We start from the raw sequence: 21,603 nt of genomic DNA, 5'->3' as shown, positions 1-21,603 counted from the left end.
CAATTTAATCGTGAATACGCGAATACGCGAAAGATTTTTATCGCGGGTTCCGTAATAAACGGAATATTTTCGTTTGAAAAAGAAAAGAGAATTCATTGTGATAATAAAAAAAAAATAATAATAATTATTCTTTTCTTTTCTTTTCTCTTCTTTTCATTCTTTTTTCGAATAGCGCGCTTTAACAGCACGTGTTCAGCACGTGCTTAATAACACGAAACGAAAATCTAGAGACCTTTGGGTTAAAAATAAAACTGTTTAACTGTGCGGAGTACATCAGTGTGTGTATGTGTGTTTACGTACAATTGCACATATTTGTCACACGATAATTGTGTTGGTACGACGAACGCATGCGCACACACGCGCATGCTCACAGGGCCCATTGCTAACCAGAAAAAAATTATAGTAAACGAACGGCTCGCTCACCCGAGCTAGACATTCGGAAGGTTTTTACGCGGGTCAGGGACGTATTCGGAGGCGTTGCCTCTTTTAAATTTGTCCTCCGCATTCAAGCCGCTTATTAATACACACGTAGCATATATATACGATAGCCTTTATAATCTGGTTGTTGAACTTTTTCCCGATTTTGTCTCTAGAAAAAAAATGGATATTTCGAGGTGAACGATCGAGCGATCTCTGTTAAATATTTAACACGTGAATACATTAGAAATTTTCGAGGTCGAATTAATAAAATGTGGCAGAAATAGAAGGTAACGATTCGTCACATGTGGATCGTTCGTAATTTTTTTTTTTTTTTTTATTCCTTCACAAGCATCCTCAAGGACGATACAGCCTCACTATACCGTTAAATTATTTGATACTCCATAGTCGATAGGTAGGAATCTTAGGTAGGATTGTGTAACTCCCGTTGAAGGATCTTTTAGCGCAAATAATTTACATGGTGTAAAGGAGTGGGGAAAGAAGTTAAAAAAGAGTCACACGTGAAGTAAAAAGTTAAACATTGGATGCAACTTAATACTTCAATTAGTGTTCGTTATCGAGCTAGTCGTGAGCTTAGTCGTGTGAGTCTAGTGGAGCTAAATAGTTTAGATATTAAACACTTCTAGTATGTAGGTTAGCATAAAACTTTCTCACGTATCACGTATATCTTTGTAAATACACGTTGACATCTGTTATTTCTTCTGTTATCCAAATCGCACCTTTTCCTTACTCAACACATACACCAACCGTGGAGTATAATAATTTCACATTACGTTATCATATTGCCATAAGCGTTTTACGATACTCTCCAGTTATCAATCTACCACTGCCAAGAGATAGTAAACTCGTTCCACGAATCCCTCGTACCTTCTTCTCTGTTAAATATAAATACAATTCAAATTGACAATTAATATTATTATGTTTCGACTTATTATCAAAGTAATTCGTAAGTAATTCTAAACTATTAAATTTTCTCCATCGCTGTCGAAAACTTACGTACTCCCCGGCGCGTGGATAGAAAAGGAGAGGATGCTGCTTGCAACCAGGGCATGTCGGCGGAGATAGGAGCGGGTCGCGGAGAGAAAATCCGCGGCGTTTCGTGCGGCGTAACAACTTTCTTTCCTCGGATAAGGACGCGTGGGTAGCGGCCGAACGTGGGGGACCACCTCGAGGAGGAAGCGTTTCCTAGGGTAACGGCCAAGGAGCCGTCGAGTTCGAGGAAAGGCAGAAAACTTTCTCCACGCCCGCGATCACACGAAATGCCATTGGAGAGAAGTTTTGATCGAATCTTCGAATTTGTTTTTTTCGGAAGTTGTTTCGAAAATGAAGAAGCTATTTTCTTTTTTTTTTTTTTTTTTTTTCTTAAAAATAGTCGAGAGTCGAATTAGAATTGGGCTAAAGCGATCTTTTGGCCGTTCGCCAAACGTGATTCTAAATATAATTCATTCATCTTTAAAAATCTTTGTGTAATTTTCGTTTTTATTATTATTCGATACGATAAAATTAAATATAGCTGCACCTATGCTTACGTTACGGAAAGTGCGTCGATAAAAATAATTGGATTCTATATTTATAAAATATAAAGCGACAAAGAAAAGAATTAATTGATAATTCGTATATAGATAGGGTAAAAAAAAAAAAAAAAAAAAAATCATTGACCTAAGTTGTGATAATGATGTAACAAAGCACGCGTAATAAAAAACAACGAAGGAAAGACAATGGATAAATAACGGGGTATTCGTCGTAGATAACGATTTTATTGAGGTAATTAATATCGTCCTGTGATCCAACAAAACATTTGTGACGTAATATCGATACATTCTAATGTACTCGTTTCGTTAGATTGATTTTATCGATGTCTTGCGTACACAGGAAGTTTCGACGCAAAGTGATGGAAAATATAAAAAAAATACGGCAAAACATCGAACAAAGGTACATATCGAACTATACTTTTGTTTTCAATGGAATATTTTAGCATAGTAATTTAATTGATATGAAACGTTTATTTATGCATCTATGCGAATATTCCAAATTACAATTTACAAGTCGACTCTGTTTGTTATCTCTGTTCATCGCTTTGAATAACATTGGTAGCTTCGTTGAACACAACGTTTCAACGTTCGTAAAACTTTATTTTACCGATTAATTTTAACATCGGCATTTGATCATTTATCGACTTTCTTAAAAATTTCTCCTTAGACCAGCCCAGTTCCTTTACGTAAATGTAATGAGGATGAAGAAAAATCTTTTAATTTCGTCGCGTTAGCAAAATTTCAAACGCTTCCATCGTTTGAAGGTTATATTGCTCGTATACAGACGTCACGATACGGCCTTACTTGTTCGAATTTCAATGAGTGGAAAAGGAAAAATGTTGAAAAATCTTTTTATCCTTTATATTCACGATGAAACACGTGGCGACAAGTGAAATTATCAAAAAAAGAAAACTTGAAATTTTCACGAGACAGGCAGAGATGGGAACATCAAATATTCCGAAGGTAGGTTAGCTCGATTGAGAAATCAAAGAACGGAAGACACGAACGTGGCCGCTCATCGTTTGCGGATTGCGAAATATAAAATTCGGCGTTACATCAATTTCTTACTATATATTGTTGTCCGTTGAACGAACACGAAATATTTTTTCTCTCTCGGAATATCATGCAAAGATGTTTACGATATTATGTTTTTGAAAAGATGTGTAATAAAAACATCGAGATATTATTGATAACATCGTGTTTATTGTAAACAGATTCATTTGATTTTTTTCATTTGTGATTTATGATGTTGATCGAGATATTTTTTTACCATTTTTATGTAATTTGTTGATTTTTCATCGTTATCAAACAATATTTCTATGGATCGGTCGAAAACACGTTACCTTGAAAACCATGTTTTTTTTTTCTAGAAAATAAACGTTTAATGTATTAAATTTAATTGTGACTAGATTAAAAATTTAATCAATCATTCATAGTGTCATGTTATTGATTGTATTATACTGAATAGATAAGAATTACATATGAAATGAAATCGAATTGAAAAATCGCTTGGTGGGAATAATTTATTTACACGTTCGTATATTAAGCGTGTTTAATATACGATATTATTGCAATGAGCTATTCTCGTTTACTCTCTGGTCACGCTTTCTCTAAGAAATTCGAGACAGAGCTTTGCTTTTCCATTTGTACAATATACTTAGTAATTATATTTTATTTAAAGTTATTTGAGAAAGATACTTGTATATCCCATATTGTATCGATTTACAATCGATACAAGTACACGGAAACAATATTTATATTCCAAAAAAATCTATTTTAACTTTGTTTTTACATCGATATATATCTTCGTGTAAAAATTTGAAATTTAGTTTCTATATTTAATAAAAATATGATATCCATATTTATAATAAGAATTTTTTTTTTTAATAATTTTAAATACTTATATTGAAAGTGTTGCGACACACGAAAGATGAAAATTAACTCTTGACAGACTCTTAATCAAATTAATGATTAATTAAAGGCTGAATAATTGTCAATCAATTGATCAAGCGTTATTTGATATTTTGTGGTGTAATCTTGATAATGCTTTTCTGATGTGAATCTAATCCCTTTTGTGAATTTAAAAATTGGGCATGGATTGAAGATTGTTACGTCTTTAACACATTATATCTCAGAAAGGAAGACAGAAGCTTTTTTCAGTGAAAACAATCATTGTGAAAATTTTAGGAATATATTTTGATTTTAACAGTTCTAATAATCCGATTCTAATAACTTTTTTAGGAGAGAAAATATTCGTACTCACTTACCACTGGAGAATCCTCAAGGTTTTGTGATTTATGATGTTTGAAATCGAGACACAGAAAGTAACTAAAAAAAAATTATGAATAATGATGTGCCATTTAATTGGTATTTCATGATGAACGAAATTCTATATTTTTTCGTTTAAAAATAACAATAAATTTTTGATCGCATCGTAAATCTTATCTACGTCCTTTGTTACAAAGGATTTATGCAGGTATATTCGTATATCTTAATAGTATCGAATAATTGATATGCATTTATTATTATGGATAATTGTTAAATATTATTTGAGTATGAAGTCAGTGAAACAAAGGATAAATTACTATTTTTCTTATAAGAATAATTCCTTGCTTTGTTCTTTACATTTGTGTTTATATTTTAAGTGATTTAACAAGTGATACTTGAATAATGTTTTTAATCGTGGATTCAAGTTTAGAGAAATATATTTAAGATTGCTTCCCAAGATTATTATATAGATTATTATATATTGATTATTATATAGATTAAAAAATATAAAATTAAAAATTGTTTATTTTAATTTAATTATAAAATAAAGATTTTTAAAAAACATTCAAATTTTTACATTTAAATTTTTTTATAAAATAAATCGATCCTATCGAATATTGATGTGCACCATCGATTCATCGAGAAGTTTGGTAAAAGTCGAATAGTGAAAGCTTAAAATGGCGATCAGTAGACGCTAGTAACAGCTGTTCTGACGCTCGGAAGGTATTGAAGTGTAAAATTTGTATATCTTTCTTTTTTTTATCATTAATTTAATTGCAAATCTATTTGATAAACTTAATAATACTAATGATTAATTGGAAAAAATCAATCTATTACATATATTCGAAGGAATAAATGAACGAAAATGCTTGTCAAGATATAGGTTATATGTCGTATTTACGTATTGTCTGAAAATGATTTTTGCGTTTATAATATTTTATTAAATTAAAAGAAAAGAAAAGAGAAAATTTATTTTTTAATAAAAAACGTGCCAAAATGTCAAATTGGAACGAAAGTAAAGGTCCGATTCCTCCACGATGGCTTCATTGTCCACGGAAAGCAATCAAATTAATTCAAAATAAGTTTCTTGCTTTCAAAACTCCATTATCGTCTTCATATGACAGTCAAGTACCAGAAGAATGTCGGTTTACAGTGGATATGTTATTCGCATCGTTAAAAAGTCAGAAAATAAAGTTAGGTTTATGGATTGATTTAACTAATACTACAAGATTTTACGACAAAAAAAGCTTAGAAGCGTATGGTTGCAAATATTTAAAGTTACAGTGTAGAGGTCATGGTGAAACTCCTTCTGAAGAACAAACAAGAACATTTGTGCAAGTTTGTAAAAAATTTATATCGTATAATCCATTAGAAGTTATTGGTGTTCATTGTACACATGGTTTCAATAGAACTGGCTTCCTTATAATTAGTTATTTAGTAGAAACTGATGGTACTAGTGTTGATGCTGGTTTGGCAGAATTTGCTAATGTAAGACCACCAGGCATATATAAAGGTGATTATATTCAAGAATTATTTAGGCGATATGATGATATTGAGGATGCTCCTGATCCTCCACCAAGACCAGCTTGGTGCTTAGAATATGATGATTCTAATATAGAAGACACAGATGAAGGTCCAAGTACGGATAATGATTATAATCAAGATATATTCAATAAAAGAAGAAGGCGGGAATTTAATAATAAGAATCCAGTATTTATGGCTGGTATACCTGGAGTGAAACCTATTTTAGATAATAGGAAATTAAGTGGAATACAAAGACGTGTTCAAGACATCTGTTCTTGGAAATCAACTGGATTTCCAGGTTCTCAACCAGTTTCTATGGATGAAGATAATATTAGATTGTTGCATGAAAAACCATATAGAGTGTCATGGAAAGCAGATGGGACCAGGTGAGATGGCGATATATTTCAAACATTGAAGACTTTGAAATATTGTAATATTGATTGTATTAGATTGATGATTATTATTATTGTATAGATATATGATGTTGATTCAAGCGGATGGAGAAATTTATTTTATAGATAGAGATAATAGTGTATTTCAAGTTAATGGAATGACTTTTCCACATCCAAGAGATATATCTAGAACTCTTAAAGATACATTGTTAGATGGTGTAAGTAATTTTTTATAGAATTAATAAAAATTTGAAATTATTAAATCAGTTATTAATAGAAATATTTTTATAGGAAATGGTGATTGACAAAGCAGATGGTAAAGAATATCCAAGATATTTAGTTTATGATGTAGTGATGTATGATAGCAGAGATGTTAGTAAATTGCGATTCCATCCTGACCGTTTTTGTATCATTGAGCGTGAAATTATAGGTGGCAGACATAGAGCAATGAAAGAAGGAAAACTAAGAAAAGAAATGGAACCCTTTTCAGTACGATTAAAATCTTTTTGGGATGTAATACAGGCTGCTAGTTTATTAAGTGAAAAATTTGCCAAACAATTAGGTCATGAACCTGATGGCTTAATATTTCAACCTGCTAATGAACCCTATTGTCCAGGACTTTCACGAGAAGTTTTAAAATGGAAACCTTTATCACATAATTCTGTTGATTTTAGATTAAAAATAGTAACAGAATCTGGGGAAGGAATTCTTCCACAGAAAGTTGGACAACTCTATGTAGGTGGTATAAAAGAACCATTTGACAGAATGAAGGTCACTAAACAGATAAAAGATTTAAATAATGCAATTATAGAATGTAAATTTGAAAATGGGAAATGGGTGTTTATGCGTGAAAGAACTGATAAATCATTTCCTAATTCATTTAGTACAGCTCAATCTGTATGTAAAAGTATTATAAAACCTATAACAACCGAACGACTTTTAGATTATATTAATAGGCATCGATTTTTACAAGATGATTCTGATCTTATGCCACCACCGAATAAAAAGCGTAAATGATTATATTTAGTTTTAATGGTACTATAATGTATTTAAAAATTAAAAAATAATAGATTTATTGTAAAATTTTAATGAATTTACAAACATGAAAATTATTCAAGCTTTACAATTAATTATATCTAGCTTATTATATTCCATCAAACTTGTTTCAATTGCTGTAAAACTTTAATAATCTTAAATTGTTCATTCAATAAAGAAACTTTGTAATAAATCATGTGTGTTTTTTTTTGTAAATTATATAAGATAATATTAATTGTCTAAGGCTTTCCTTAAATTAGAATTATTTTCTTATTGGAATTTTAAGATAAACAAATTTTAATTTTTAATTTTAATTTTTCAGATAGGACTGTTCTCTTATGGTATACAAAAGAATTGACAATAAAGGAAAAAAAATCGCTTCGTGTTAATGTTGAATTTGATCATGCGACATTAGTACGTTGGTCTCCCGATGGTAAAGCTTTTCTTATACATAAAGCTGTGGCAAATACTATTGAAGTTTATAAAATTTCCAAAAAATCAGATGGTACTTTAGCTTCTGCAGTTAAAGCTCTAGAATTTTCAAAGGTATATATTAAAATTTTATTTCTTGTATTGTTTTTTTTTTTACAAACTTTATGTTTTTTATTATTCATTTTTAGCGACATACTGAAGATGTAGTTGGCATGGATATTGCATGTACAGGAAAATATATCATTACATGCAGTAAATTAAATGATCTTATAGTATGGGATCTTAAAGGACAGATTCTTACAACTATAGAATTACATCTTGGATCAACATATAGAGCACGAATATCACCTTGTGGACGTTTCATTGGCACATCTGGTAATATTTTATAATTTATCAATTTATATTCCATTTTATTTTATATTTTATAATTTGTCTTATCAATGTCTTAATAATAATATTTTATTATCTAGGATTTACTCCCGACGTGAATATATGGGAAGTGGTATTTAGTAAATCGGGAGAATTTAAACAAGTAGCAAAGGCATTTGATCTTGCTGGTCATTCATCTGGAATACTTGATTTTACGTTTAGTGCTGATAGTAGTAGTATGGCAACTGTATCAAAAGATGGAACTTATCGTTTATATGATACAAAAAGTAATAAATTATATAATGATATTTTTGCCATATATTTTCTTGAATTCTGTTATATTTATATTGATCATTATATATGTTGATATATTTATAGTTGAATTTGAAAAAGGAGAAGATCCTCATGTACTTCAAACTGTACAATGGGAAAATACAACAGTAGCTAATATTATGCTCTCTCCTAACACTGAAGTTTTGGTAATATCTCATGGATCTTCATTAAGTTTTTACTCTACAATTACTGGTTTGTTAGATACTACAATAGAAGATATTTTTTTAGGTATTGTTTCATTCTATTTTATAAATAGTCTCTATATATATCCATATATAAATCTATATTTATTTAATATTATTGTATTACAGGACCTATTACATGTCTAGCTTTTGATACTATAGGAGAATATATCTTAGTTGCTGGAGATAGACATATAAAGGTTTTTCGCAACGTTACTGGTTATCGAGTGGCAATCGAATCTGCTAAACGCAAACTTATGCAAAAACAAACTTCGGCTACAAAAGAACGTTTAGAAAAACTCATTGAAGATAATAGAAAATTTCTTCAAATAATGGGAGAAAAGTGTCCTTAATGAAATAATTGTAAAATTTTTTTGAAGGCCAATAATTTTAAAATTGCATTTAAAAAAGATTGTTTGTAACATAATTTTTTAATGTATTTGAATAAAAAGATTCATACGCGCGAATTCATTTGTTTATAATAAATTGAAAATATTTGATAAATTTAAATTTATTGTTTTGTGATATAAATTACGTTATCAGAATTTACAGATTTGAAAAATGCTGAGATAAATATGTGAATTTTTTTGACCTTGAATATGTAAATATTTATTTTTGATATCATTTCGTTTACTTTTATAATCAATTGTGCAATACGAACCGCTATGTTTGCAATAATAGAGGTTTGCTATTAATATATTATCTTCCTAGTATGTTTTTATAAATTACATGTAGATATTGCAGCAATCAATTTCCCTAGTTGAATGGAATTTGATAAACGATTTAAATAATTTACTAGAAAATGAAGATATTAATATGTATATATCTCATATAGATTTCATACTTTTAAATATCAAATAATAAAATTCTAAAGATATTAATATTATTTTCATAATTATAGATTTTCTTTTGGAAAGACTACAACATGGTCAAATTTATACATGAGTTGATTCATTATCCTTGATATTAAATCCTAGCAATGAAGCATTAACATCTCATTTGTATCATTCTTTTAAATTTGATAAATAAATTGCCACTACTTATGAAACAAGTCCTTACATATTTGCTGTTAAGGCACATTATAATTTTACTAAAAAATTTGGACAAAATTCTCAGGTAGAACATTTAATGAAAAATAAATAATAATAAATTAATTTCTTTTGTAAATTTAATAATACATTATGAATTCAGGTAAAATGGAGAAACTGGAACAGGAAAATGGTTTAATATTTAGAATTTTTTAGTAACAATAATAAAGCTTCAACTTTCTTAAGGATTATATGAATAATGTATTACTAAGAATTACAGGTGTGTGTCATTTGATATCTATCGTTACAACATGAACTGAAAAAAATAAAATAAATTCAAGATATATAGATACTTATTAAATTTCATTATAAAAATAATATTATTTCTGATACAACTATTAATTCATTTTTTTTTTTGGAGAGAAGTAAGGTAACAAAAGATTCAATTTTTAAATTTTTTATGAGCTTTAATTTATCATTTTTATTTCTATACAATTAAAATGTATTTTTTGTAATATTAAATAATATATTTCAGATGATATTTAGAATATCAGGGACAGAACTTTTTAATAAAATACTAATTTCATTCAAATGGATTTTTACTCGTTTTTTTATAAAAATGAAATTTTGAGTCAACGACTTGTTGCAGTATGTGTTTTAAAATCATAATAACATTAAACAAAATAATATTAATACTAAAAATATTTATTTCAGATACCAATAAGGATGCATATTCGAACTACATGTTTGATTAATTCACATATATTAACATATAACAAATTACCACAAGAATTACAAGATTGTTTTTAATAAAAAGAATTAATATTTTAATAAGGTCAGTCATTATTTCAGTCTTTTACTTATTATTAGTTAAATAAATAAATTAATGAATTTATCTTATTATATTTTTTAGCAATATACAGATGATATTGTACATATTCATATATATAAATATATCTACTATTATAAATAGTTATAAATATTAAGCTTTATATGAATGCATTGTAGTATAAATAAAAAATGATATTTCACGTTTTCTAGCTTTAACGAGAAAATGTTAAAATATATTTATATGTGTGAATTTTGAAGTATAAAATGAAATTCTTTTTAAAAAATTTTGTTTATGTAAAAAAAATTCAAATGTGAATCTAAAATTGTTATTTAAATTATATATATCCATGTTTAAATTTATAAATAACTATACAATAAGTTGTAAGTATTAAAAGGCCTTTTTTTTTTATCTTTAAGTACTAATAATCTTCGTGAAGCTACAAGAGCAAGTGTTGCTTGTAATTCGCTTCTTAAAATTTGATAATTTGCTCTTAAACTAACACGTCTTAAATTACTCGGAGGTACCGGTCGTCCACCAGCGAATGCAAATCTAAAATCAAATATTATAAAAAAAAAAAAAAAAATTCCTAAAATAATTTCATTTATAATTTAAATGATATATATAATTTCATACCTTATTTCTCGACGTGGACCTCGCAATGTAGAATCAGGAAATGCTGTTTGTCGATCCCATAATAGTCGATTACTTATTACTGGCCTAACATTAACATATTTTATCTTACTTTTGATAGTAATAGGAAGAGAAGCAGGCTTGTTATTTTCATTTATTGTACTCTTATATTGAAATGGTAAATATGGTAATAAAGAATCTCCATAATGTTCCATGAAAACTTCAATGTCTATAGTGTGAGCTTGTGATTTTAAAAGAGCACAAATAGTAAGCTATAATTAAAATTATTTATTTATTACTATTAGAAGAAAAGTAATATAAAAAAAATATACTTTAAAATTAGCTTACAGCTATTTTTTGCCATAAAATAGAACTAGGTAAGGCAAATTTTAAAACAGAATGCACTGAAAGTGGAGATTGTAATTCTTGTTGAAAAAGTATTAAAGGTTGAACACTAGCCAGTAGTTCCATAGCTATTATTCTTTTCTTACTACTATCTATATTTTCTTTTTCTTCTTTTAAAAGCACATTCTCCAGTGTGGGGATGTATCTTTTAACATTAAAGATCGATTTTAGAATCATTAATGAATAGTAATGAATATATTAAGTATATAATATTTATTTACTTATCAGCAGTAGAAGGCCATCGAAGCATTAATTTTAATATGCATGTTTTTAAAAGTGCTTCAAGATTTGGATTTATAAAATTCTGCCCTAAAAGTAATTCCAATAGCAATTCAGTTAATTTGTTGACCTATAATAAAAAAATATTAAAGATCTTAAAATACCTAATTTTTTTCACAGATCACCTAGAACAATTCATATGATCTTATTGTCGATATTACCGAAGTTAAATGATATGGATAAATAGCTTCAGCATTGCTTGCAATTGCAATAATAAGTTGACATGTCCTTGTGGATACTCTTGTGTATTGTACATTATTTGAAATTATTATAAATCTAGCAATAGACATTAATTTGTCTACTACACCTTCTCCACTCAAATAAGCATTAGTGGAACAATCATTAATTAAAACCTATTAATTATTCTTTTTGTAATATTTATGAAAAATATTACATAAATTAAATTTACCTTACCTGAAATGTTTTTTGAGATCCATTGAATAATGTTTTTAATGCACGTTTTGCATAATTATTTCGTGTTTCTGTAAGTCTTATATCACATATTTCAGATTCTATGAAAAATATCAAATATATCATTAATAAATTGCAAATAATATTAATATGATCAAATTAATGTATATATATATGTATATAAGAAAATATAAATAAGAATACCTTGAATAAAAGGTACATTGTTCTGTGATATATTAAATGGATCATTTACTTTTTGTACTAAATTAACAATACGTTCATTAGGAACAAAAACTTTTGCTTCAGTATGATATTCTGGCATAGATTCTGGTGCACCTAATATTGGATCTACATCACATAAATTAGTAATTACAGCATTTACATCAGTAGATGTTAAACGTTTTCTTTTACTATGTTTCAATCTTGTTACGCATTTCTAAAAATTAATTTTAGTTAGTTTTATTATAATATTAAATTAAATATATAAATTTTAAAAGCAAATAATAATAATTATACATATAAAACTTCTCTAAGTCGATATGAGGCATCTTCTGCAAGTCTTTTTAATAAAGAATCTGGCAAGGGATACATTCCAAGTTCTTCTCCAATTGAAGATATCCAATCTGTACTAAGAACAGCATATCTCCTTGTATTATCAGTTGTATTATTGGAATCTCCATTATTATTATTATTATTAATGAAAGAATTATTATATCCTGAACCAGTTTGATTTGTTAACATTTCTTTCATGATTTCGAATTACAAAATATAAATTTTTCATTTACAATGGTTTTAAAACAATATGGCTGACAAAATGAAAATTGTACCACACATAATTTTTTTAATTGGAATCTAAAATGTTTCAATAATCTCAAATAAAAATCATATCTTAATAAGAAATATCAATGTGATTTATTAAATTTTTAAATATTAAAAACGAATTATTATAGTATCGGTATCAATCTATATTTTCATAATAACTATAAAAGTTAGAAATTATAATTTTATCCAAAAGATGACGCTATTAGTCATATAAAGTTTTCTTTTTTCCTTGTCTATTTTACATAACAATTTATTGTCTATCATTGTCACGTGAAAGCTGACGTTTCGTAAAATTTCAAGGGGCACGTCGACCAATCGGAAGTGTCGACGAAATTTACGCACAGAAATATCACTGACGTGTCCACGGAAAGGAGACTGCTTCAAGAGTTTATGATTATTCTCAGTTTGTACAAGAACATTACTTGGAAAACAATAGTGCTTAGAGAATTGTATTGATTCCGGTAATTTGTAAAGCAACGAAATTATGGCAGCAGTGTTAAATACATTTGTGAACTCTTTCCATAAGAAATTGTAAGTACTTTTTTTGTCGAGTAATGATGAAAATTTATATGATGAAATGACATTTTTATCGATATTGTAGATACATTATTTTAATTTTATCATATATCCTAATTTACCGGTACATTATTATTGTTTATATTTATATCCAGATTTATATATAATAATTCACGATGATGTAACTCGGAAGTTACTAAAAAAATGTTTCATTTAATAAAAATTATAAATCTTTCTATATATCTTTGAATAAAATTATTTATCGTGATATGCGTTTTCCTTTATATGCTTATTGATATATTATATGTCCTTCAAATACGTAACGTAGATTCTAGAACTTCATTAATCTGAATATTTTATGTACTGAAACTTTTTATTCGAGAATTTAGTATGCATGACGTGTTACAAATACATTAAATATAATTACATTTTATAAAATTATATTTTCGTAGTTTTAGAAATGTCCTATTGCTTTAGTTTTCTTTTATATTTTGATTTCTCTTTTAAATCTCATTTTATTTTTTAATAACTTTAATTATTATGTTGTTATCTTTATAAAACGGATATGGGGAAGAAAGGTATTGCCATTTGAAGGACTTATTCTTAATTTTTAGTTAATCTTTAGAAAAAAAATATTAGTAAAAAAAATTTTATATATATTTATTTTATATATATTTTTATTTTTATATAAATTTTATATATATTTATTTATATATTTATATAAAAACCTAAAATTTTTAATAAAATTTAATTTTATATTGATTAAATTATTATATGTTATTTCTAATATATATATATATATATTATTTATAATATATTTTTAATGGATGCTTCACGATTTCACATTATTGTATTTACTAGAACAGGAAAATCGAAGATAATTGTAATCTACACAATTATGCAATATTATCTTGACGGAATAAAACAACAAATATTGATTTTAACATAAAAATTCCATGAAAAATACTTCATTAAAAAAAAAATTATTGTTAATATAACATAAATGTAACAATATGAAAGATATATAGATATTTATTTTATGTGTAAAATTTGAAAGAAATTGGTTAACTCATCGAAAAATCATGGCAACCAACTTAGGAAACATTATTCCAAGGAAAGCACATTAATGTTTTGCAATATGTTTCAATATATACATCGATATATTTGTATGAAATTTTCTATTAAAAATCATAGATAACCGATTTGCTATTTTTGCCGCGTCGAATAGCTATCTGTCCACTTCTTATCTCTTACCTGAATAAATACAATCGTTTGCTGATCAATGCGCATCTTCATTTCAAACATATTTGTAAAATAAGTGAAAATCTTTCATTGAATATTATGTAAATTGTTATAAAATTAAAAATTTTTATATTTTCTTTTACATAATATATATATATATATATATTTTAACATAAAGATCCAAGTCAACAAATTTTATCATTATTTTCTATGTATGTATGTATCTATAATTAATATTTTTCTATTTATATTTAAATTATTTAAATTTTTATATATTTAGAATTGTATAAACATTCACATATGTATATTCCTACAAACCAAATTTATGAATTATAATATTGGTTATATGTTTTTAAAATGTTTATATTTTAAAAAACAGTAATAAAAATGAAAATTTTTTAACTTTTCCTAATATCGTCTTAAATATATGTAAGAAAATAATATTTTATAATTTATAATTATAGGGAACCTCCTGTTAGACAACATTTGAAAAATGTCTATGGATGTCTGTCCATGTCAACACTATCAGCTGCTGCAGGAGTTTACATTCACATGTTCTCGGAGCTTTTACAAGCTAATTTCCTAACAACTCTTGGTACATTGGGTCTTCTCTTTGCCTTAGTCAGCACACCAGACAATGGAAAAAATCAAAAGTTACGTCTTAGCTATCTTCTGGGATTTGCATTCTTCTCTGGACTTGGCCTGGGTCCTTTACTTCAATTAGTTATGAATGTTAATCCAAGTATTATAGTAACTGCTTTGATAGGTATGATAACAATATAAATTTATTCTTTAAATGTGAAAAATAATAATAATAATGGAAGATTAAAATATGATGTAAGTTATGAAATTCTCTTAATTTTTAGTAATATAATTATTTTTTTAGGAACAACTATTATATTTGTATCATTCAGTATTTCTTCTCTTTTGGCTGAAAGAGGACGTTGGTTGTATCTTGGTGGTACCTTAATTAGCTTGCTAAATATTATGGTTTTATTTTCATTCGTCAATCTCTTTTTACGTTGGTCCCTATTCTACCAAGCCCATTTATACATTGGTCTATTCTTGATGTGTGGTTTTGTTATTTATGATACACAATTAATCATTGAAAAATTCCATATTGGTAGCAAAGATTTCATTCTACACTCCCTAGATCTATTTGTAGATTTCATCGGTATTTTCCGCTACCTCGTCATAATTCTCACACAAAAGGTAAAAATTAATAATTATATATAGAAATATTATTTTATATGTTATGAAATATAACATATGTTATATTATGAATATGTTAAATTTATTAATATTTATAATTTTCATTACAGGAAATGTCAAAAGATCAACGTAAACGCAGAGATTAAATGAAAGTAAAGAAAGCTGTAAAATATCATACCATTCAAGTAAATCCATAAACTAGAGGTCTTCATCTTATCTATCCATATGTAAGCCGTATATGTACCATGATAAAATGAATTTAAACAATACAGCTTATTATTCGGAAAATTTTTAGGCATGCGTTGACTGTAAAAACGCAATGTATTTATTTCGAATTACTTAGTTATCATTTCTTTTTTCAATTATCTATTAGATTTATATACATGTATACATAAATAGATATAAATTTATTGTACTATATTTTTATCTTTCAATAAACAAAATTTCCCAGCGTTTTTGGTTTCTTTTTTATAAATTTAAGGATATTTTTAAATATAAAAGATTATTAAATGTACAAAATTTGATGTTACAGGATTGAAGTCTTATTTATTAAAATGTAACTTTACACATATGATTATCATTTACATGTGCATATAAAACACAAAAATTACATGTTATGCATCGATTTTCGTGAATATAAAAAATTATGAGAAAACAAATCGATGATAGTGAGTTTAACACATGGTCATGAAAAATGTACATACGTTGAAATTGTGTACAAACTGTGTACAATACATCAATAGGTGATTTAATCACTTTTTAAATTGTGCCTAATACGGCCGCTGACGATCCCTGTCTCTGTCTCCTCGGCTGAAATAATAAGAAAAAAAATAATGATTACTCATTATTTACTTATTTAATTTAAATAATGTAATTATATATATATGAAACCAACCCTCCACCACCTCTCATGGGACCACCTCGACCACCTCTTCCTCCCCTATCTCCACCACGAAAACCTCCTCGACCACCTCTATCACCACCTCGTCCACCTCTATCACTTCTGAAACCTCCTCGGCCACCCCGATCGCCACCACGATTACCTCTTCCACCACCACTGCCACCAGCACCTTCTGGTTTTAGACTTTTACAGAGATTACATTGATCTCTCCAAGCAAAATTTGTATTACCACATTCTGGATTGGGACATCTATTTACATAAAATAAGTTTTTCATAAAATATTTCATTTTTAATATATGTAAAATTATTATATAGATAAAATTAAAATGGTACCTCCAATCTCCCCCTCGACCACCTCCATCGCGACGATCGTCACCACCACCACGATGATGATCATCTCTATCACCGCCACCTCCACGGCTTCCAAAACCACCACTTCCACGACCTCGGCCACCACCACCACGACTTCCACCACTTCGATTACCTTGCCAGTTGCTTTTGTGTTGGGCAATTTGTACTCTTATTTTCTTGCCTTTAAATTCTTTTCCATCAAACCAATCTATTGCAGAACGCGCAGCATTTTGATCATCATAAGTTACAGTTGCTTCGCCCTTTGATTTACCAGTATTTTTATCTTTATACATCCATACTTTAGGTTTTCCTGTTCGCTTATCATGCTATATATATTTAAAGTCATATAATGTTTAAATAATAAATTTTATTTATATATCTTTTATAATATATAAACAATAAAATAACTTACTTTAATTATACCTATAGCTCCAAAATGTTGACAAATTTCTTCTTCTGAAATTGAAGGATCCATACCAGATACAAAAATAGTATCTTCTTGTGTAACCATTCCATCGTTGCCACCACCACGGTCACCGTAGCCCCCTGTAATATGATAGGAATTAATATTTCATCTAACATAGTACTTCTTGAGGTAAGGAATAATACTTGCAAATCTACTGTCCCTAAACCTACTCAAATCTAAACTAACAAGTGGAAAACTTTTGTATCGGGTTAAAAACAACTAATAACACAGTACACCTTGGAGGAATAAAATTTTGCAAACCATTTGGAATTTTAATATATTGCGGTTCTTTGAGTTATAAGAAAATCCCATATGAACACCTTTCCCAATATATCCGCAATTCATATTCAAGATAATTTTAAAATAGATAGAGATAGACATAAGCATTATTGTTTGAAGCAATTAAATACTATGTTTCTCTTTCTTCTTGAAGTATACCAATATATTTAAAAGTTATTACTTATTCTAATAAAAATATAATAACTTTTATTTTCTTTAATAACCATTATCCACAAATAATACGTTTTTGAGTGAAAAAAAAGTATTTTTTTATATCAGAAATTTTAGTAAGTTATGTATGTTTAAAAACATACATTTATTTTGATACTAGTTTTAGTTTTCTGAATATATTCATCAATTTTATCTTGCCTATAAATAATATACCTTTCTTGATATTTGAGCTTTCTTAATTGATTAATTTTTTTTAATTATCATTTCTATTATTGTACATATATTCAAAATACCTTGCATAAAATTATAATTCAAAGATATCTCTTTGATTCGCGTAATATCAAAAGTATTAGTATTCATTGGCCTAACATTCTTAGTAGTATATAACAATATGAAGAGAACACAAGGTTGCAGCTTAACATACAAAAGGGCTGCAACATTATTTTTATTCTTACCATTTCTCTATATTGTATATTTGGGAAAGCCTTGACTGATTAGGGATAGGTAAATACTTAATTCACCAGCTGCCTTTTATATATGCTTAAAATTATATCCTGTGATATATTTTAAAATATTATCATATTAACATAATGAAGTATGAGCAGTACAAATGCTGATTAAGGGTAAAAAATATCTTACATTTTTAAAGTTTTTTTTTTTTAAATAATTTGTTTTATGTATGTATGTATGTAAAAAAAAAAAAATAGAATTTAATTTTTTAAATTTAAAATACATTTTTATTTCAAATTATTATTTAATGTAATATAATTTATATAACTTTCTGATAAAAAATTTAATAGTATTAAAAACATAAAAAATTCATTCTTATTTATTAAAAAAAGCAATTGGTGATTAAAAGAGCCTTTATGATGCTACAATAACATCATCATGTATTTATACCTTTTTTTAGAATTACATTATTGAATTCTGGCAAAATATTAGTTGCCAGAGAAAAAATAAATCCCCCTAACAATGTTGCATAGCAGCCCTTTCATATAATACGAGTAACCGAGTATTTAGATTTTAAATATTAGAGTGAAAGCTTGAATAGCACCAGACTAGTACAGACAGTCTGGTGCATTTACCTTTGTTATAACCACCACGGCCACCGCCACTGCTAAAACACAGAAGCAGATATACCAATGAGTTGACTCATGGACAGACTGATCGATCGATCGATGCATGGCGAATCAAATGCTGCTCGCCACCTCTCTTCTTGATGTACCTACTGTCTAAATGTCTGTGGTCACTATATTACTTAATACTAAAGGTAAGTCACGTATACCGTCATGTTAGTCTGTTACGTCCAGCATGCAAAAATTATGCGTTTTCTCTGCATAGCTATTATTGATAACTTTGCGAGAAATAAATTGGTCAAGACAATCCTGTATAAAAGATTATCCTATTCACGTCGAATGTACACGAATCTTCTATCTGAGAACTTATTGACAAGAAATCACTATTAATTAATATTTCAGGCATATATATATATATATAATAAAACCAGTAGAATAAAAATTGGAATAAAAAATTATCAATCATATTCCATGAATTGTGATGTTAGTATAACTAGTATAACACTAATATCCTATTGCGAAAATAGACAAAATGTATTAAAGAAACATCAATATATTTAATAAAACTTCAACTTATATGATAATACTATGTCTTAATAACATTATATACTTATAAAAAATTTTAAACGTCTTTTAATTGTCTAGTCGATTTCAATAACCCTAAATAGTACTATTCAGACAACAGTGGCCCCAGTGGCAGTATAAACCGCTTCATAGGTATAATTAATACAAAACCATTATATATATAACACATCATATTACCACTTATTGTAATAGTATAGAATCAATATTACCAGACATTATAACCATTTTACGTCATTTGTCACATACAACCTGTTTTTACCTTTACCAGTTATATCTGTGTGTTAAACCTGTAGGCACACTTCAAACATATTAACGCCCAATGGGCATAAAACCATTTGCAAAGAGACAACAAGTTTTCATTACTGTCATAAGAATTGCATTTCATACCTTGATTACTTCAATGAATATATTTACCTCTTCACTGATTAATATTGTTGATATATGATTAAAATTCTTATTGACCTTATAAGTTCTTTTCGCTTTATTATATTTTTATATATAAATAATACGAAAAATAAACTTACTTGTAACTACCGCCAGAGCGGTCATTGTATCCCCCACGATCTCCATATCTACTGCTACCACCTCCTCCTTGACCTAATAAATATATATATTATTTATATATGCTATATATGATTTATTTAAAATTTCATAATATTTAAAATACCTCCACCATAACCTCCACCAGAATTACGATTGTAGCCTCCACTTCCTCCACCTCCACCTCCATGCCCATAATTTCCACCATAATTGCTACTGCCACTGTTATTTCCAGAACCGCCTCCACTGCCATAACTATTTTGGTTGTAACTATTTTGACCTTGTGATTGATTATAGTCTGGACCACCGCTGGAATTGTAACTGTTGTAACTGCCATAATTGCTTCCACTATTTGGTGGTGGTTGACTATATTGATTGTAGCCACCACCACCACCGCTAGAAGGTGGTGGATACGAAGTATCCTGACCACCAGAAGGTGGTGGCTGACTGTACTGATTGTACCCCTGTTGTTGATAATTTGAGTATTCTAAAATATGTATAAAAAATATCATGAAATATTATATAGAACTTAATATAAAATTAATATTATTTAATATAATAATTATTTCATTAAAAAAAATATAAATAATATTATATTATTACATTGAAATATTATAAAAATTTAATAATAATATAAAATTCATTAAATGTAAAAATATTAAATTATACAAAATGGAGTAAAAAAGGAGGACAAGACGCTTGGGATGCCGATCAATAAGTTTATGCAAAGATGTACGAAAGTAAAGAACGTCACAATTTTTATTTTAAATCAGTTTTTTATATGATTAAATTTTTATATTTAAATTTAATAACAATTTAATAATATTATAAATTAAGTAAAATGGTTGAAAAAAGTATATAACGTGGCAATATAATGAATTGTAACATGAGTTAGAAGAAGTTTTAAAATTGAAAAATACTTCTCTAAATTGATAAAAATCACTTTAATATTATTAAAAAGTGAATCATAGTTTTTAATACAAAAATTTAAAGTTTTTTTATACTTACGAGTATCCGTCATCGTGCCTTCCTCCGGTAATCAAGTTACTACACGGCAGAAAAAGCACGTAATGGCGGGAACGAAGCGACTTTCCAACGAATATGAACAGTCAGAGTTCAGAAGTATTCCACTACCGGATATTGGCTATACAAGACGGAAATCTCCCATGATAGATGGCGTCACTAATTAGTGAAATTTTAAACTATCAATTGACTATAGCAGTGATATTTGTGCATTCAAATTTTAGCAAGATGCATTATTCTTAAAAAATTATTAGTACTCTTTAATTAATAATTAATAATAAGTTATTTTTAATTAATAATTTTTAATTGCTAAAGTGGCATGATTAAAA

The 21,603-nt window shown here is 27.6% G+C and overlaps 5 protein-coding genes and 2 long non-coding RNA genes across 16 annotated transcripts in view; 5 read left to right on the top strand and 2 right to left on the bottom strand.

The window, feature by feature from the left end:
* prage (RNA exonuclease prage) overlaps positions 1–8,972 on the top strand; it is a 43,646-nt gene extending 34,674 nt beyond the window's left edge. For all 4 annotated transcript variants that reach the window (XM_086915623.1, XM_086915624.1, XM_086915621.1 and 1 more), the window contains 5 exons: positions 7,512–7,735; positions 7,810–7,996; positions 8,092–8,277; positions 8,369–8,551; positions 8,635–8,972. In XM_086915623.1, coding sequence (XP_086771749.1) covers positions 7,512–7,735; positions 7,810–7,996; positions 8,092–8,277; positions 8,369–8,551; positions 8,635–8,858 — 1,004 coding nt within the window. In that variant the 3' untranslated portion in view covers positions 8,859–8,972. The remainder of the gene's footprint in view (positions 1–7,511; positions 7,736–7,809; positions 7,997–8,091; positions 8,278–8,368; positions 8,552–8,634) is intronic.
* On the top strand, positions 2,281–3,401 carry LOC147656352 (uncharacterized). Its single transcript, XR_015294563.1, has 2 exons — positions 2,281–2,556; positions 2,638–3,401. It is a non-coding gene; the product is annotated as an uncharacterized LOC147656352 (long non-coding RNA).
* On the top strand, positions 4,902–7,382 carry mRNA-cap (RNA guanylyltransferase and 5'-phosphatase mRNA capping enzyme). Its single transcript, XM_086915620.1, has 3 exons — positions 4,902–6,148; positions 6,237–6,372; positions 6,446–7,382. The coding sequence occupies exons 1-3, from the start codon at positions 5,235–5,237 to the stop codon at positions 7,169–7,171; spliced, it is 1,776 nt and encodes a 591-aa protein (XP_086771746.1). The 5' UTR covers positions 4,902–5,234; the 3' UTR covers positions 7,172–7,382.
* LOC116413992 (uncharacterized) lies at positions 8,968–10,752 on the top strand. Of its 2 annotated transcripts, XR_015294558.1 has the most exons (6): positions 8,976–9,323; positions 9,407–9,621; positions 9,697–9,813; positions 10,069–10,181; positions 10,248–10,368; positions 10,447–10,752. It is a non-coding gene; the product is annotated as an uncharacterized LOC116413992 (long non-coding RNA). The 2 variants fall into 2 exon arrangements; XR_015294559.1 differs by lacking the exon at positions 10,069–10,181 and having other exon boundaries at positions 8,968–9,323.
* LOC100870856 (uncharacterized) lies at positions 10,223–13,003 on the bottom strand. Its single transcript, XM_012483873.3, has 8 exons — positions 12,607–13,003; positions 12,295–12,526; positions 12,094–12,191; positions 11,841–12,032; positions 11,622–11,749; positions 11,344–11,545; positions 10,999–11,267; positions 10,223–10,914 (listed from the first exon to the last, which is right to left on the bottom strand). The coding sequence occupies exons 1-8, from the start codon at positions 12,838–12,840 to the stop codon at positions 10,722–10,724; spliced, it is 1,548 nt and encodes a 515-aa protein (XP_012339327.3). The 5' UTR covers positions 12,841–13,003; the 3' UTR covers positions 10,223–10,721.
* Positions 13,004–13,235: 232 nt separating this feature from the next.
* On the top strand, positions 13,236–16,335 carry BI-1 (Bax Inhibitor-1). Its single transcript, XM_012483889.2, has 4 exons — positions 13,236–13,443; positions 15,135–15,436; positions 15,557–15,882; positions 15,993–16,335. Exons 1-4 carry the CDS (start codon positions 13,397–13,399, stop codon positions 16,026–16,028), a joined length of 711 nt encoding a protein of 236 aa, XP_012339343.1. The 5' UTR covers positions 13,236–13,396; the 3' UTR covers positions 16,029–16,335.
* A 66-nt stretch (positions 16,336–16,401) lies between these two features.
* On the bottom strand, positions 16,402–21,418 carry LOC100866765 (RNA-binding protein FUS). 6 transcript variants are annotated; one of them, XM_012483878.3, is made up of 8 exons: positions 21,260–21,418; positions 20,379–20,738; positions 20,236–20,308; positions 19,136–19,167; positions 17,547–17,680; positions 17,117–17,460; positions 16,778–17,032; positions 16,402–16,692 (listed from the first exon to the last, which is right to left on the bottom strand). In XM_012483878.3, exons 1-8 carry the CDS (start codon positions 21,270–21,272, stop codon positions 16,653–16,655), a joined length of 1,251 nt encoding a protein of 416 aa, XP_012339332.1. In that variant the 5' UTR covers positions 21,273–21,418; the 3' UTR covers positions 16,402–16,652. The 6 variants fall into 6 exon arrangements, with proteins under 6 accessions (XP_012339332.1, XP_012339333.1, XP_031771064.1 ...); XM_012483879.3 differs by having other exon boundaries at positions 19,136–19,164; positions 21,260–21,404; XM_031915204.2 differs by having other exon boundaries at positions 20,385–20,738; positions 21,260–21,404.
* Positions 21,419–21,603: the final 185 nt, after the last annotated feature.

The sequence above is a fragment of the Apis florea genome, unplaced genomic scaffold (assembly GCF_048593485.1).
Source record: "Apis florea isolate Af1SG1 unplaced genomic scaffold, ASM4859348v1 contig_3793_pilon, whole genome shotgun sequence".
Lineage (NCBI taxonomy): Eukaryota > Metazoa > Arthropoda > Insecta > Hymenoptera > Apidae > Apis > Apis florea.
This window is presented reverse-complemented; position numbering and strand designations above follow the sequence as displayed.

What these genes read in the sequence shown, in the direction of transcription:
- mRNA-cap (XM_086915620.1), top strand. Translation starts at nt 5,235, where the DNA reads ATGTCAAATTGGAACGAAAGTAAAGGTCCGATTCCTCCACGATGGCTT. An exon ending in TGGAAAGCAGATGGGACCAG is followed by an intron (nt 6,149 to 6,236) that starts GTGAGATGGCGA and finishes ATTATTGTATAG; the next exon opens with ATATATGATGTTGATTCAAG. An exon ending in AAGATACATTGTTAGATGGT is followed by an intron (nt 6,373 to 6,445) that starts GTAAGTAATTTT and finishes ATATTTTTATAG; the next exon opens with GAAATGGTGATTGACAAAGC.
- LOC100870856 (XM_012483873.3), bottom strand. Translation starts at nt 12,840, where the DNA reads ATGAAAGAAATGTTAACAAATCAAACTGGTTCAGGATATAATAATTCT. An exon ending in GACTTAGAGAAGTTTTATAT is followed by an intron (nt 12,527 to 12,606) that starts GTATAATTATTA and finishes ATTAATTTTTAG; the next exon opens with AAATGCGTAACAAGATTGAA. An exon ending in CAATGTACCTTTTATTCAAG is followed by an intron (nt 12,192 to 12,294) that starts GTATTCTTATTT and finishes TATTTTTCATAG; the next exon opens with AATCTGAAATATGTGATATA.
- BI-1 (XM_012483889.2), top strand. Translation starts at nt 13,397, where the DNA reads ATGGCAGCAGTGTTAAATACATTTGTGAACTCTTTCCATAAGAAATT. An exon ending in TATAGTAACTGCTTTGATAG is followed by an intron (nt 15,437 to 15,556) that starts GTATGATAACAA and finishes TTATTTTTTTAG; the next exon opens with GAACAACTATTATATTTGTA. An exon ending in TCATAATTCTCACACAAAAG is followed by an intron (nt 15,883 to 15,992) that starts GTAAAAATTAAT and finishes TTTTCATTACAG; the next exon opens with GAAATGTCAAAAGATCAACG.
- LOC100866765 (XM_012483878.3), bottom strand. An exon ending in GAGCTATAGGTATAATTAAA is followed by an intron (nt 17,461 to 17,546) that starts GTAAGTTATTTT and finishes AAATATATATAG; the next exon opens with CATGATAAGCGAACAGGAAA. An exon ending in CCCATGAGAGGTGGTGGAGG is followed by an intron (nt 16,693 to 16,777) that starts GTTGGTTTCATA and finishes TTATTATTTCAG; the next exon opens with CCGAGGAGACAGAGACAGGG.